The 16186-nt window shown below is 44.2% G+C and overlaps 1 protein-coding gene across 4 annotated transcripts in view; it reads left to right on the top strand.

Annotated features, from left to right (window-relative positions):
- The window catches only part of TBX4 (T-box transcription factor 4), a 336315-nt gene that overhangs the window by 267181 nt on the left and 52948 nt on the right, over positions 1-16186 (top strand). For all 4 annotated transcript variants that reach the window (XM_077299628.1, XM_077299630.1, XM_077299629.1 and 1 more), the window contains exon 6: positions 7966-8118. In XM_077299628.1, coding sequence (XP_077155743.1) covers positions 7966-8118 — 153 coding nt within the window. The remainder of the gene's footprint in view (positions 1-7965; positions 8119-16186) is intronic.

The raw sequence follows: 16186 nt of genomic DNA, 5'->3' as shown, positions 1-16186 counted from the left end.
GGCTGTTTCTCTGCAAAGGGACCAGGACAACTGATCCATGTACTTGAAAGAATGAATGGGGCCATGTATCGTGAGATTTTGAGTGCAAACCTCCTTCCATCAGCAAGGGCACTGAAGATGAAATGTGGATGGGTCTTTCAGCATGATAATGATGATCCCAAGCACTCTGCAAGGGCAACGAAGGAGTGGCTTCGTAAGAAGCATATGAAGGTCCTGGAGTGGCCTAGCCAGTCTTCAGATCTCAACCCCATAGAAAACTTTTGGAGGGAGTTGAAAGTCCATGTGTCCCAGCAACAGGCCCAAATCTTCTGCTCTAGAGGAGATCTGCACAGAGGAATGGGCCAACATACACCAACAGTGTGTGCCAACCTTGTGAAGACTTACAGAAAACGTTTGACCTCTGTCATTGCCAACAAAGGATATGTAACAAAATATTGAGATGAACTTTTGTTAATGACCAAATACTTATTTTCCACCATAATTTGAAAAATAAATCTTGCCAAATCAGACAAGGTGATTTTCTGGATTTGTTTTCTCAATTTTTACTCTCATAGTTGTGGTCTACCTATGATGTCATTTGAAAAAACTGACCGTCACATCCATACACAGACCAAGTGTGAACAGGTGCTAAACCTAGAGTCGCCAACTCCTATACATTCAAGCAAATAAGGTAGCACACTGTAGCGCTGAAGCATGCAAACATGAGACACGAAAATTTAACTGCATTACTGCACTAGAAATATGAAAAATGAGAGCGTTTAGCGCATAAAAAAGGCCAATTTTATGTGCACCTGGTAGCCACTTTACGGCATCTCTCTTATACCAGGTCCTACGATTTCCTTCCTCACTGAGAATAAACGTCTCCATCTGAATGGGTGCCTATGAAAACCTCTTATGAGACTACTATTCTCTCTCTCTGTGGAGGGGTAATGGACCTGCTGCAATTCAAACACCTGTGACTAGGAGGTGGAGTGCTCGGTCAGATAATACATTTGAAAAATCTGACCGTCAGGGGCGGACTGGGCTGGGTGGCAAAGATGCAAATGCCCCCTGGGCCGCTCCCCCAGCAGCTGATCAGGGCCGGCCCCGGCCGCCTGGTGGTGGCTGTAGAGCTGCACATCAAATTGTGCGCGGCCGTGTGCGCTGTACTGTGACGCGGCCGCTGCACTGTGAAGCAGCCGGCAGCAGTCACAGTCAGCGCACACGTCCACGCCGGGTCCGGGAGCTGTGTGTGCGGCTGTCAGCTTGACGGCTGCACAGCTCCTGCTCCCTCCATGATATCTGTCTATGCTTCCGGGTCAGGTGTCGGGCGTGCGCGATGACGTCATCGCGCAAGTACCGACATGTCCCAGCCAGGTCGCTAGCAGAGAGGCGCTGCAAGTGAGCGAGTGGTGATGTAAGTATTAAAAAAAACTTTTTTTCTTTTTTTTTTTTTTTAAATGGTGGGTAACTCCAAATGAAGAAGTGGGGAGGGGTGAAAGGAGGCTGCACATGATGGAATTTGGGGGGGTTAAAGGAGGCTGCATATGATGGAATTAGGGGGTTAAAGGAGGCTGCACATGATGGAATTTGGGGGTTAAAGGAGGCTGCACATGATGGAATTTGGGGGGGTTAAAGGAGGCTGCACATGATGGAATTTGGGGGGTTAAAGGAGGCTGCATATGATGGAATTTGGGGGGGTTAAAGGAAGCTGCACATGATGGAATTTTGGGGGGTTAAAGGAGGCTGCACATGATGGAATTTGGGGGGATAAAGGAGGCTGCACATGACGGAATTTGGGGGGTTAAAGGAGGCTGCACATGATGGAATTTGGGGGTTAAAGGAGGCTACACATGATGGAAATTGGGGGGTTAAAGGAGGCTGCACATGATGGAATTTGGGGGTTAAGAAGAGGCTGCACATGATGTAATTTGGGGGGTTAAAGGAGGCTGCACATGATGGAATTTGGGGGGTTAAAGGAGGACTGCACATGATGGAATTTGGGGGGGTTAAAGGAGGCTGCACATGATGGAATTTGGGGTTAAAGGAGGCTGCACATGATGGAATTTGGTGGGCTAAAGGAGGCTGCACATGATGGAATTTGGGGGGTTAAAGGAGGCTGCACATGATGGAATTTGGGGGGTTAAAGGAGGCTGCACATGATGGAATTTGGGGGATAAAGGAGGCTGCACATGATGGAATTTGGGGGGTTAAAGGAGGCTGCACATGATGGAATTTGGGGGGGTTAAAGGAAGCTGCACATGACGGAATTTTGGGGGGTTAAAGGAGGCTGCACATGATGGAATTTGGGGGGATAAAGGAGGCTGCACATGACGGAATTTGGGGGGTTAAAGGAGGCTGCACATGATGGAATTTGGGGGATAAAGGAGGCTGCACATGATGGAATTTGGGGGGTTAAAGGAGGCTGCACATGATGGAATTTGGGGGTTAAGAAGAGGCTGCACATGATGTCATTTGGGGGGTTAAAGGAGGCTGCACATGATGGAATTTGGGGGATAAAGGAGGCTGCACATGATGGAATTTGGGGGGTTAAAGGAGGCTGCACATGATGGAATTTGGGGGGTTAAAGGAGGCTGCACATGATGGAATTTGGGGGTTAAAGGATGCTGCACATGATGGAATTTGTGGGGTTAAAGGAGGCTGCACATGATGGAATTTGGGGGATAAAGGAGGCTGCACATGATGGAATTTGGGGGGTTAAAGGAGGCTGCACATGATGGAATTTGGGGGTTAAAGGAGGCTGCACATGATGGAATTTGGGAGGTTAAAGGAGGCTGCACATGATGGAATTTGGGGGGTTAAAGGAGGACTGCACATGATGGAATTTGGGGGGTTAAAGGAGGACTGCACATGATGGAATTTGGGGGGTTAAAGGAGGCTGCATGTGATGGAATTTGCGGGTTAAAGGAGCGTGCACATGATGGAATTTGGTGGGTTAAAGGAGGCTGCACATGATGGAATTTGGGGGGTTAAAGGAGGCTGCACATGGTGGAATTTGGGGGTTAAAGGAGGCTGCACATGATGGAATTTGGGGGGTTAAAGGAGGCTGCACATGACGGAATTTGGGGAGTTAAAGGAGGCTGCACATGATGGAATTTGGGGGGATAAAGGAGGCTGCACATGATGGAATTTGGGGGGGTTAAAGGAGGCTGCACATGATGGAATTTGGGGGGATAAAGGAGGCTGCACATGATGGAATTTGGGGGGGTTAAAGGAGGCTGCACATGATGGAATTTGGGGGGTTAAAGGAGGCTGCACATGATGGAATTTGGGGGGTTAAAGGAGGCTGCACATGACGGAATTTGGGGGGTTAAAGGAGGCTGCACATGATGGAATTTGGGGGGGTTAAAGGAGGCTGCATATGATGGAATTTGGGGGGTTAAAGGAGGCTGCACATGACTTACACTGGCACTTTTTACAGAGCTCCTGTGTATAATGTCACTTGTGATCCCTGTATTACCTGTACACTGACACTGTATACAGAGCTCCTGTGTATAATGTCACCAGTGATCACTGTGTTACCTGTACACTGACAGTAAATACAGAGTTCGTGTAAATAGCACTTAGTATTGTGCGTTTTTTTTTATTAATGATCAGTATTGTAGTATTCAGTCACTATGTGGTGGTAATATGTGGTCTGGTCATGGTGTGGCGGTATTTGTTCATTGTATGTGGTATTATTGGTCATCATGTGGTGGTAATATGTGGTCTGGACATGGTGCGTTCGTATTTGTTTAGTGATGAGTAAATATACTCGTTACTCGAGATTTCCCAAGTACGCTCGGGTGTCCTCCGAGTATTTTTCAGTGCTCGGAGATTTAGTTTTCAGCGCCGCAGCTGAATGATTTACATCTGTTAGCCAGCAAAAGTACATGTGGGGATTTCCTAGCAACCAGGCAACCCCCACATGTACTAATGCTGGCTAACAGATGTTAATCATTCAGCTGCGGCACTGAAAACGAAATCTTCGAGCACTAAAAAATACTTGGAGGACACCCGAGCGTGCTCGGGAAATCTTGAGTAACGAGAATATTCGCTCATCGCTATATTTGTTCCTTGTAAGTGGTATTATTCAGTCACTATGTGGTGGTAATGTGTGGTCTGGTCATGGTGTGACGATATTTGTCCCTTGTACTGTATGTGGTATTTATGGTTGTTTAAAACAAAATGTAAATGTATGTCACTCATTCCCTTAAAGAAAAATCCATAAAAATATATTTATTTTTAATAGTTTAGAGTAGAGTAGGGCCCTGCCGAAAGAGTCTACCATGTCATGCTGTCAACTTAAAAATTCTTTTCGCCAGAACAAAAGCTGTTAGTTATTAATGTGATCTGGTGTTTGATGGGAACTGTTAATATCTGATCGGTGAGGATGTGGTGGAGATGTTGAGTTTTTCCAAGAATGAGCAGTGGGACAGTGGAGGTGGAGACTTCAGTGTGCTCACTCAGGCGGCGCGATGACATTATTGCCTCATGCCGCTCTGCGGACCGGAAGAGAAAAATATGGGGGAGAACCGAGGCCATCCTACTATATATATGGGGAGAACTGGGGTCATCATTCTAGATATTTGGGGAGAACTGGGGCCATCATTTTATATATATATATATATATATATATATATATATATATATATATATATATATATATATATATACTATATATGTTGGGCTGTGGGGACCATCATACTATATATGTGGGGCAGTGGGATACCTTCATACTATATGTATCATCATACATCATATGGGGCTGTGGGGCCACCATATTCCATATAGGGGGCTGTAGGGACATGATACTATATATAGAGGGGAAGCAGGATCATCATACTATCTATAGGAAGCTATGAGGTACATAACATTGCTATTAGAGAGCTGTAGGGGGCCATCATACTATATATAAGGGATTTTGGTGACATACAATTTGTGGGGAGCTATAGTATATATAGGAAACTTTAAAGCCTCATACTATATATAGGAGGCAGTTATGATGATACATCATATTGTATATAGGGGGCTATGTAGCCATTTTACTATATATAGGGAGTTTTGGGGTTCTCAATGTATAATAAAGGGGTATTGGGGGCTGTAGGACCATCATTCTGTATATACAGAGCTGTGTGGGTGCTCAGAGGAAATTATTTGTTATGAATGGGCACATTATTAGTTTTTGATAGGGGCACTCGGGATCCTTTTTTTGGGGGGGACAGTGTTACTTTAAGTGAGCACTCAAGGGTATTTGTTGCTGGAAGGGGGCACTTGGGATATTATATCCTTCAAAGGCCCATACATGTCGTTGCACAGTAGGGGCATTACTACTTTCTGTGGGATACTTTAATTTTGGGGGGGTGGGAGTAATCCTAGTAATGACACAATTGATTAAATATTGGGGTCAGTGGTCCACACTGCAGGTGCACACAGAGTGGGGAGTTTTTGTAGGTTGGGAATAGATGGGGACGGCGCTAGAAATGTGAGAAGTCAAATGTGCCTTTGTTGTAATCTGTGGAGACGAGTCCTGGCTGGAGAAGTTGTCATGTCGGTCTGGGCCAGATAGAAAAGTGAATGATCTGAATCAGAAAGAACATCATGTGTAAGTTACTATATATATAACTGTACTGTAATCACTTGTTCTGCGGAACTGGTATCTACTAATATACGGTTACTGTTAGGTTGTAATATTGCTCTTTTTAGGTAACATTTTTTTTTAAATTTAGTAGCAGCTAAATGTGATTCAGTCATAGTAAAGGGTGTATGGTGGTATCATTGGTCTTTGTATAGAATGTAGTTTCATATAGAGTTAATGGTGATATTATAATATTATGTATTCGCTGTGTAGTGGTGACAGTAGTAGGCACTGTGTAGCCATATTGTATGTATGTTTGTAAGTAAGCTCCGTTATGGCACCATATCTAAGCAGTAAACTTGGTTCTAGAACTGTATCAATGTAGTAATCTAGATTATGGTACCGTATGTATGCCATAATCTCAGTTCTGCTCCAGTTTCTATGTAGCAGGCTTGGTTCCATGTAGTAGACTTATTAAACTCGGTTCTGCTCCCTTATTTCTATAGTAAACTCTGTTCTGCTCCCATATCTCTGTAGTAAGCTCTGTTTTGCTCCCATATCTCTGCAGTAAGCTCGGTTTTGCTCCCATATCTCTGTAGTAAGCTCTGTTCTGCTCCCATATCTCTGCAGTAAGCTCGGTTCTGCTCCCATATCTCTGTAGTAAGCTCTGTTTTGCTCCCATATCTCTGCAGTAAGCTCGGTTCTGCTCCCATATCTCTGTAGTAAGCTCCGTTCTGCTCCCATATCTCTGCAGTAAGCTCGGTTCTGCTCCCATATCTCTGTAGTAAGCTGGGTTCTGCTCCCATGTCTCTGCAGTAAGCTCCACTCTGCTCCCATATCTCTGTAGTAAGCTCGGTTCTGCTCCCATATCTCTGTAGTAAGCTCTGTTTTGCTCCCATATCTCTGTAGTAAGCTGTTTTGCTCCCATATCTCTGCAGTAAGCTCCGCTCTGCTCCCATATCTTTGTAGAAAGGTCCGTTCTGCTCCCATATCTCTGTAGTAAGCTCGGTTCTGCTCCCATACTGCTGTAGTAAGCTCCGTTCTGCTCCCATATTTCTGTAGTAAGCTCTGTTTTGCACCCATATCTCTGTAGTAAGCTCGGTTCTGCTCCCATATCTCCGGAATAAGCTCGGTTCTGCTCCCATATCTCTGGAGTAAGCTCATTTCTGCTCCCATATCTCAGTAGTAAGCTCGGTTCTGCTCCCATATCTCCAGAGTAAGCTCGGTTCTACTCCCATATCTCTGGAATAAGCTTGGTTCTGCTCCCGTATCTCTGGATTAAGCTCGGTTCTGCTCCCATATCTCAGTAGTAAGCTCGGTTCTGCTCCCATATCTCCGGAGTAAGCTCGGTTCTGCTCCCATATCTCTGGAGTAAGCTTGGTTCTGCTACCATATCTATGCAGCAAGCTCCGTTCTGTTCCCATATCTATGAACCAGCCTGTTTTTAAAGCCTGTTATCTCTGCTACTTTTATGCAGTGGCCAGAGATTATTAGGGAAAAGGAGGGCCACCGCAACTGAAGGGCCACTGCCTTGTGATTGCCCCCCAGGCTGAAAAATGCCAGCCAGCCCTCTCAGTTCTCAGTGAGGAAGGAAATCGTAGGACCTGGTATAAGAGAGATGCCGTAAAGTGGCTACCAGGTACACATAAAATTGGCCTTTTTATGCGCTAAACGCTCTCATTTTTCATATTTCTAGTGCAGTAATGCAGTTAAATTTTCGTGTCTCATGTTTGCATGTTTCAGCGCTACAGTGTGCTACCTTATTTGCTTGAATGTATAGGAGTTGGCGACTCTAGGTTTAGCACCTGTTCACACTTGGTCTGTGTATGGATGTGACGGTCAGTTTTTTCAAATGTATTATTTTGCCTTCTGACCGAGCACTCCGCCTCCTAGTCACAGGTATTTGAATTGCAGCAGGTCCATTACCCCTCCACAGAGAGAGAGAATAGTAGTCTCATAAGAGGTTTTCATAGGCACCCATTCAGATGGAGACGTTTATTCTCAGTGAGGAAGGAAATCGTAGGACCTGGTATAAGAGAGATGCCGTAAAGTGGCTACCAGGTACACATAAAATTGGCCTTTTTTATGCGCTAAACGCTCTCATTTTTCATATTTCTAGTGCAGTAATGCAGTTAAATTTTCATGTCTCATGTTTGCATGTTTCAGCGCTACAGTGTGCTACCTTATTTGCTTGTATTCTACCTATGATGTCAATCACAGGCCTCTCACATCATTTTAAGTGGGAGAACTTGCACAGTTGGTGGCTGACTATATACTTTTTTCCCCCATTGTATGCTATATTGTTTTATTTTGCAGCAGTTTCATCTAAATTAGCAGATTTTTAACAAAATCGATTTATCTAATTTTCAAACTTATAAACAAAGTTATGATTTTTGTTATTATTTCAGATTATATTGAATTCAATGCATAAGTACCAGCCAAGGTTACATATAGTCAAAGCGGATGAAAACAATGCATTTGGATCAAAGAACACAGCTTTCTGTACACATGTGTTTTCAGAGACAGCCTTTATATCAGTGACATCTTATCAGAATCACAAGGTGAGTGAAGTTATTGTAGCTTTTCTAATGCTTGTTTCTTTTATTTGAGATCTAATGAGATGCCACAACTGAGTTTGTCCGTACACTAGATATTATAATTTAGGTGGCTCTTTTCTCAATGATGTGTGGTTAATGGTTGGTTTGTGAAGACTATGTTTGCACTACAGTGTCATAAAATAAAATATTAAATTGCATATCAGTGTTACCTTGCTTTGATCTGATCAGAGAAGAGAAATATCCCAACAGTAGACACAAACAGTTGGCATTTGCCTGCTAGAGAATCTCAACTGTAGTGTTTGTAATGAAAAGCTTTACAATTATAATAATAATACTAATCATTTTATTTATATAGCGCCAACATATTCCGCAGCGCTTTACAATTATAGAGGGGATTTGTACGGACAATAGACATTACAGCGCTGCTGTAACAAGGAGGAGTTCAGTTTTTGACAGGTTCAGTTTCAGATAGAGGGAGGACATGATGTTAGAGACACTGGTAAGACAATCACTGGTGTTTTCTAAAAAGGCAGGCGTGATATCAGGAGAAGAAGTGTATAATTGGGTGTCATCAGCATAGAGATGGTACTGGAAACCAAATCTACTGATTGTTTGCCCAATAGGGGCAGTATACAAAGAGAAGATGAGGGGGCCTAGGACTGATCCTTGAGTAATCCCAACAGTAAGGAGAAGGTGAGAAGAAGAGGAACCAGCAAATGATACAGTGAAAGAGGGGTCAGAGAGATAGGAGGAGAACCAGGAGAGAATGGTGTCCTTGAGGCCGATGGAGTGTAGCATAGTGAGGAGGAGCTGATGTTCCACAGTATCGAATGCTGCGGAGAAGTCCAAGAGAATTAGCATGGAGTAGTGACCATTAGATTTAACTGTTAGTAGATCATTAGAGACTTTAGTGAGGGCAGTTTCAGTAGAGTGTAAAGAGCAGAAACCAGATTGAAGAGGGTCAAGAAGAGAGTTATCTGATAGATAGCGGGTAAGACGGGAGAGGACCAGGCGTTTGAGGGATTTAGAGATGAAGGGAAAATTAGAGACAGGTCTATAAATTAGCGGCACAGTTTTGGTCGAGGGATGGCTTTTTAAGTAATTGCTGTAGGATGGCATGCTTAAATGAGGAGGGAAAGATACCGGAAGAGAGAGAAAGATTGAATATTTGTGTTAGCTGAGAGGTGACAGCAGGGGAAAGGGACAGAATGGGGTCACTGGTGCAAGTGGTCGGGTGAGAAGATGCAAGGAGCCTGACTACTTCTTCTTCTGTAACTGGTTCAAAGTCAGAGAGTGAACTAGATGCACTGGGGGAGGGAGGACAGTGCATGGTATGAAGAGATTGGGAGATAATTTCCTGTTTGATATGGTCAATTTTTTCTTTGAAGTAGTTGGCCAGATCGTCAGCGTCGAGATCCGTGGTTGGGGCCAGCACTCTTGGGTTGAGTAGGGAATGAAAAGTGTCAAAGAGACGTTTAGAGTTATTGGACAGTGAGATGATGAGGGTGCTAAAATAGGTTTGTTTGGAGAGGTGAAGGGCAGAGTTGTATGTTTTAAGCATGAACTTATAATGGATGAAATCTTCGGATAGAGTTTCTCCACAGACGTTTGGGGCACCTGGAGCACCGCTGCAGGAAACATGTTTGCAGCGTGTGCCACAGTTGTCGCCATCTGTGCCGAGTTGTTCTATGTATAGAAGGTGCAATTTCATCCAGGGCACTTTGCAGGGTTTCATTGTAATACTTCAGTGCAGAATCAGGACATGAGATGGAGGAGATAGGGGCCAATGATGACTGCAAGTTCTTCATAAGTTTCTGGGTGTTAATGGCCTGTATGTTTCTATAAATGTGGAAAGTGGGAGTGACCTGAGTGGGATGGCAGTTCTTGATAAAGAATGAAAGAAGGTTGTGGTCAGAGAGCGGGAGAGGGGAGTTTGTGAAATTGTCCACTGAGCAAAATCTGGAGAAGACCAAGTCGAGGGAGTTTCCGTCTTCATGCATTGGAGAGTTAGTATGCTGCGAGAGGCTGAAAGAGGAGGTTAGAGATAAAAGGTGAGAAGCAGATGGGGAGAGGGGAAAAGCAATGGGGATGTTGAAATCACCCATGATGAGGGTGGGGATGTCAAAGGAGAGAAAGTGTGGAAGCCAAGTGGCAAAGTGATCCAGGAACTGATGGGAGGGACCTGGAGGACGATACACCACCACCACTTGCATGGAGAAGGGGATGTAGAGTCTGACAGCATAGACTTTAAAAGAAGGGAAGACAAGTGAGGGTACTTGGGGGATAACTTGGAAGGTACATTTGGTTGATAGGAGCAGACCAATGCCTCCACCTGCTCTGTTGTCCGATCTTGGGGTATGAGAAAAGTGTAGTCCACCATATGAAAGAGCAGCAGCAGCGGTGGTGTCTGACTGCTGGATCCAGGTTTCAGTAAGTGCCAATGATAACCAACAGCAACCAAGAAAACCCTAAACATCAAACTAACTTTCTCACAAAACTCTGTTTTCAGTAAGTGTCATGATCTTTCATGTCAGAAATGTTTGACTACAAATTCAGCAGAAAGATTTGTCTAAATTGTTCTTTGTAGCCATCTAAGACTCTAGTTTATGGGCAGCTAACCTTGATAAATTCATCTACTCAAAAACAGGTTGATATAAATACATAAAAAATACGTAATTCTAAAAGGTATTTAAGAGCGGTTATGTGTACAGGTTTGTTAAAAAAAATTGTATTTGTTTTGTAGATTTGTTTCCATATGGTGGTACCTTTTGTGTGTATTGTTTTTTTTTAACTTCTTTTAAATAATGTTTTATTTTTATTCAGAAATAACAACCTGCAGTATGAAACCATTCAAACATTGTCCCTTATGGGAGATTGCCTAATGATTTTGCAACCCATAAAGCCCCATATGTCATTCAAACGTAGCAGCAAATCTAATAATGATGAGAAAATCTTGGCCATAAATCTAAGGTGAAAAGTAATTACAGCACATGTATTTATTGAGAAGTTATGAATATGGTGGCCATAAAACTTCAGGTTTACAGCTGTGTCAAATCCAAGCACATATTTAGGAAAGTGAGTTGGTGCCTAGTGTTTATGGAATCAAATGATATACCATCCAGAAGAACAGAGCAGATGCTGCACTACTCCCCATACAAAACATAAATCTATTGACATCTCTTTAGCTGTGCCACGTTCCACAGCCTAATCTGACACCATTTTTCAATTTAAACACATACCTGTAATGATTTGTGACCCACATAATCTCAGTGACATCTGTTGTATATAACAGCAAATATTGCTGGGTTCCTTTAAAGACTACTTCAGTAATGCCATTGAGAATGAGTTTTACTATGAAACTTATTGCAAATACACCCCAAAAGTGTATTTTAAATGGGCTATACAGTGTTGTAGGGGACTTAGCCCCTATAAAAACCATACTAGCACTTTACCTGTCACTAGTATAATGCCTGAGAACATAACTTTTAATTCAAATGCAAATAAGGGGGCTTTGGTGGACTTTTATTTGGGCTACATTCACTAAATAAATGCTTATACATTTTAATTGGCATTTTGGGGGTTGCTAACTCCCTTTAATTAAGCTTAAAAATCAGTTAACCTGATGATTAAAAAATTTGCTCATGAATCGTGATTGATAGCCTGTTTGGAATAAACCCATTATCAGTTTCTGAATATTGTAAATGCACCGTAGAGAGTAACTAAACAGTTAGGAGATTTTTTAGACATTTTAGGGCTAATAATTCTCACCAGTTTGGTGGAGAACTTGGTATTGAGACCTCCTCCAATCATTCAAAAGACTTGTTAGAAAAGCACCCCTCGGGAGACAGGAGAGCACACACTTTGGCGCGAATGCAGGGGAAAGTCATAGGCTTTTGTTTCTTGAGCTGTGCTTTTTTAAGAGGTCTTATGGGCACTTGGTGGGAGTCTCAAGTCTCAAAATAGCACCAATCTTCTCAGAATTAATAGACATAAAACATATAAAATATCTCCCAAAAGCTAAGTCACTGTTAAAATGTTTAGTAATGATATTGTCTGCATCTAATCAGTACTGTGGCTCCTGTATGTTCCACAGTCTGATTATGAAATGTAACAACAATTTCCATCATCTCATTGCTAGTGATGAGCGAGCATGTTCGATGCTTGATACTCGATCGAGCATCAGGGTGCTTGGGTACTCTTGATACTCAATCGAGTATCGATAGATTCTCGATTCCCCACCCTGCATGTTTTGCGGCTGTTAGACAGCCAATAAACATACGGGGATTCCCTGACATACAAGGTAATGCCATAGCCATGTTGGGTAAGAGTATGGCCAGAGGGAGAAGGCGGGTAAAGGTTTCCCAGAACACTCACACGAGGCAGTTTCCAAGGCCAAAGTCTGGTGCTATTTTAAAGCTAGTGCAGACAATAGAAGAGTGGTCATTTGCAACCTGTGCCATTTCAAGATAAGCAGGGGCCTACCCACTAGCAGCCTGACCACCACTAGCATGCTCAGGCACAGGTCATCAAAGGACCCGACCAGGTGGGCCGATTGTCTGGGTCCACAATCCGTGTCTGTGGGTGACACGACTGCCTCTTCAACTGTGCTTCATGCTTGCCAATCTCCTACTCAGGATGCAGGTGCATTTGCCTTCTGCCCAGCGCCTGTCGTTGCACATTCGCAAGCTCCAACAGCAACCACATCCAATTCTTGGTCGCAGAGCAATGTTCAACTGTCCCAACCCCAGGCCTTGAAATGCAAATGCAAATACTCAACCACCCATCTACTGGCCTGTCATGATCTCAATGGCAAGAGATCATAGCATAAGCATATATAGGAACTAGCTCTTGGAAGATGGGAACTGAGCTGACCATGAACTAAACCTAACACACAACTAGCAGTGGCCGGGTAGCATGCCTACGTTGATTCTAGATGCCCAGCACCAGCCGGAGGACTAAATAATGCTAGCAGAGGAAAATATTAGTCCTAGCTCACCTCTAGAGAAATACCCCAAAAGGAGACAGAGGCCCCCCACATGTATTGGCGGTGAATTAAGATGAAACAACAAATGTAGTATGAAAATAGGTTTAGCAAATTTGAGGTCCACTTACTACATAGCAGAAGACAGAAAGGACACTTTCATGGTCAGCTAAAAACCCTAATCAAAACACCATCCAGAAATTACTTTAAAACTCTGGCATTAACTCATAACACCAGAGTGGCAATTCCTGTTCACAAGAGCTTTCCAGACACAGTAACGAAACTACAGCTGTGAACTGGAACAAAAATGCAAAAACAAACATGGACAAGAGTCCAACTTATCTAGTAGTTGTCTAGGAGCAGGAACAAGCACAGAGAGGCTTCTGATAACATTGTTGACCGGCAAGAAACTAACAGAGCAGCAAGGTTATATAGCGACTCCCACATCTTGATGGGAACAGGTGAACAGAGAAGATGAAGACACCAGTTCAATTCCACCAGTAGCCACCGGGGGAGCCCAGAATCCAAATTCACAACAGTACCCCCCCCTCAAGGAGGGGGCACCGAACCCTCACCAGAACCACCAGGGCGATCAGGATGGGCCCTATGAAAGGCACGAACCAGATCAGAGGCATGAACATCAGATGCATTCACCCAAGAATTATCCTCCTGGCCGTATCCCTTCCACTTGACCAGATACTGGAGTCTCCGTCTGGAAACACGAGAGTCTAAGATTTTCTCCACAACGTACTCCAACTCACCCTCAACCAACACCGGAGCAGGAGGCTCAACGGAAGGCACAACCGGTACCTCATACCTGCGCAATAATGACCGATGAAAAACGTTATGAATAGAAAAGGATGCAGGGAGGTCCAAACGGAAGGAAACAGGGTTAAGAATCTCCAATATCTTATACGGGCCAATGAACCGAGGCTTAAACTTAGGAGAAGAGACCCTCATAGGGACAAAACGAGAAGACAACCACACCAAATCCCCAACACAAAGCCGAGGACCAACACGACGGTGGCGGTTGGCAAAAAGCTGAGTCTTCTCCTGGGACAACCTCAAATTGTCCACCACCTGCCCCCAGATCTGATGCAATCTCTCCACCACAGCATCCACTCCAGGACAATCCGAAGATTCCACCTGACCAGAGGAAAATCGAGGATGAAACCCCGAATTACAGAAAAACGGGGACACCAAAGTGGCAGAGCTGGCCCGATTATTGAGAGCGAACTCCGCCAATGGCAAAAAAGCAACCCAATCATCCTGGTCAGCAGACACAAAACACCTCAGATATGTCTCCAGGGTCTGATTAATCCGCTCGGTCTGGCCATTCGTCTGAGGATGGAAAGCGGACGAAAAAGATAAATCTATGCCCATCCTAGCACAGAATGCCCGCCAAAATCTAGACACGAATTGGGTCCCTCTGTCAGAAACGATATTCTCAGGAATACCATGCAAACGAACAACATTTTGAAAAAACAGAGGAACCAACTCGGAAGAAGAAGGCAACTTGGGCAGAGGAACCAAATGGACCATCTTAGAGAAACGGTCACACACCACCCAGATGACAGACATCTTCTGAGAAACAGGCAGATCTGAAATAAAATCCATCGAGATGTGCGTCCAAGGCCTCTTAGGAATAGGCAAGGGCAACAACAATCCACTAGCCCGAGAACAACAAGGCTTGGCCCGAGCACAAACGTCACAAGACTGCACAAAGCCTCGCACATCTCGTGACAGGGAAGGCCACCAGAAGGACCTTGCCACCAAATCCCTGGTACCAAAAATGCCAGGATGACCTGCCAACGCAGAAGAATGAACCTCAGAGATGACTCTACTGGTCCAATCATCAGGAACAAACAGTTTATCAGGTGGGCAACGATCAGGTCTATCCGCCTGAAACTCCTGCAAGGCCCGCCGCAGGTCTGGAGAAACGGCTGACAATACCACTCCATCCTTAAGGATACCTGTGGGCTCAGAGTTACCAGGTGAGTCAGGCTCAAAACTCCTAGAAAGGGCATCCGCCTTAACATTCTTAGAACCCGGTAGGTATGACACCACAAAATTAAACCGAGAGAAAAATAATGACCAGCGCGCCTGTCTAGGATTCAGGCGCCTGGCGGTCTCAAGATAAATCAAATTTTTGTGGTCAGTCAATACCACCACCTGATGTCTGGCCCCCTCAAGCCAATGGCGCCACTCCTCAAAAGCCCACTTCATGGCCAAAAGCTCCCGATTCCCAACATCATAATTCCGCTCAGCGGGCGAAAATTTACGGGAAAAGAAGGCACAAGGCCTCATCACGGAGCAGTCAGAACTTTTCTGCGACAACACTGCCCCAGCTCCGATCTCAGAAGCGTCGACCTCAACCTGAAAAGGTAGAGCAACATCAGGCTGACGCAACACAGGGGCAGAGGAAAAACGGCGCTTAAGCTCCCGAAAGGCCTCCACAGCATCAGGGGACCAATCAGCAACATCAGCACCCTTCTTAGTCAAATCGGTCAATGGCTTAGCAATATCCGAAAAACCAGCAATAAATCGACGATAAAAGTTAGCAAAGCCCAAAAATTTCTGAAGACTCTTAAGAGAAGAGGGCTGCGTCCAATCACAAATAGCTTGAACCTTGACAGGATCCATTTCAATGGAAGAGGGGGAAAAAATATATCCCAAAAAGGAAATCCTCTGTACCCCAAAAACACACTTAGAACCCTTCACACACAAAGAATTAGACCGCAAAACCTGAAAAACCCTCCTGACTTGCTGGACATGAGAGTCCCAGTCATCCGAAAAAATCAGAATATCATCCAGATACACAATCATAAATTTATCCAAATAATCGCGAAAAATATCATGCATAAAGGACTGGAAAACTGACGGAGCATTAGAAAGACCAAAAGGCATCACTAAATACTCAAAGTGGCCCTCGGGCGTATTAAATGCGGTTTTCCACTCATCCCCCTGCCTGATTCGCACCAAATTATACGCCCCACGAAGGTCAATCTTAGAGAACCACTTGGCCCCCTTTATGCGAGCAAACAAATCAGTCAGCAACGGCAATGGGTATTGATATTTAACAGTGATTTT

This window comes from Ranitomeya variabilis, chromosome 3, assembly GCF_051348905.1.
Source record: "Ranitomeya variabilis isolate aRanVar5 chromosome 3, aRanVar5.hap1, whole genome shotgun sequence".
Lineage (NCBI taxonomy): Eukaryota > Metazoa > Chordata > Amphibia > Anura > Dendrobatidae > Ranitomeya > Ranitomeya variabilis.
This window is presented reverse-complemented; position numbering and strand designations above follow the sequence as displayed.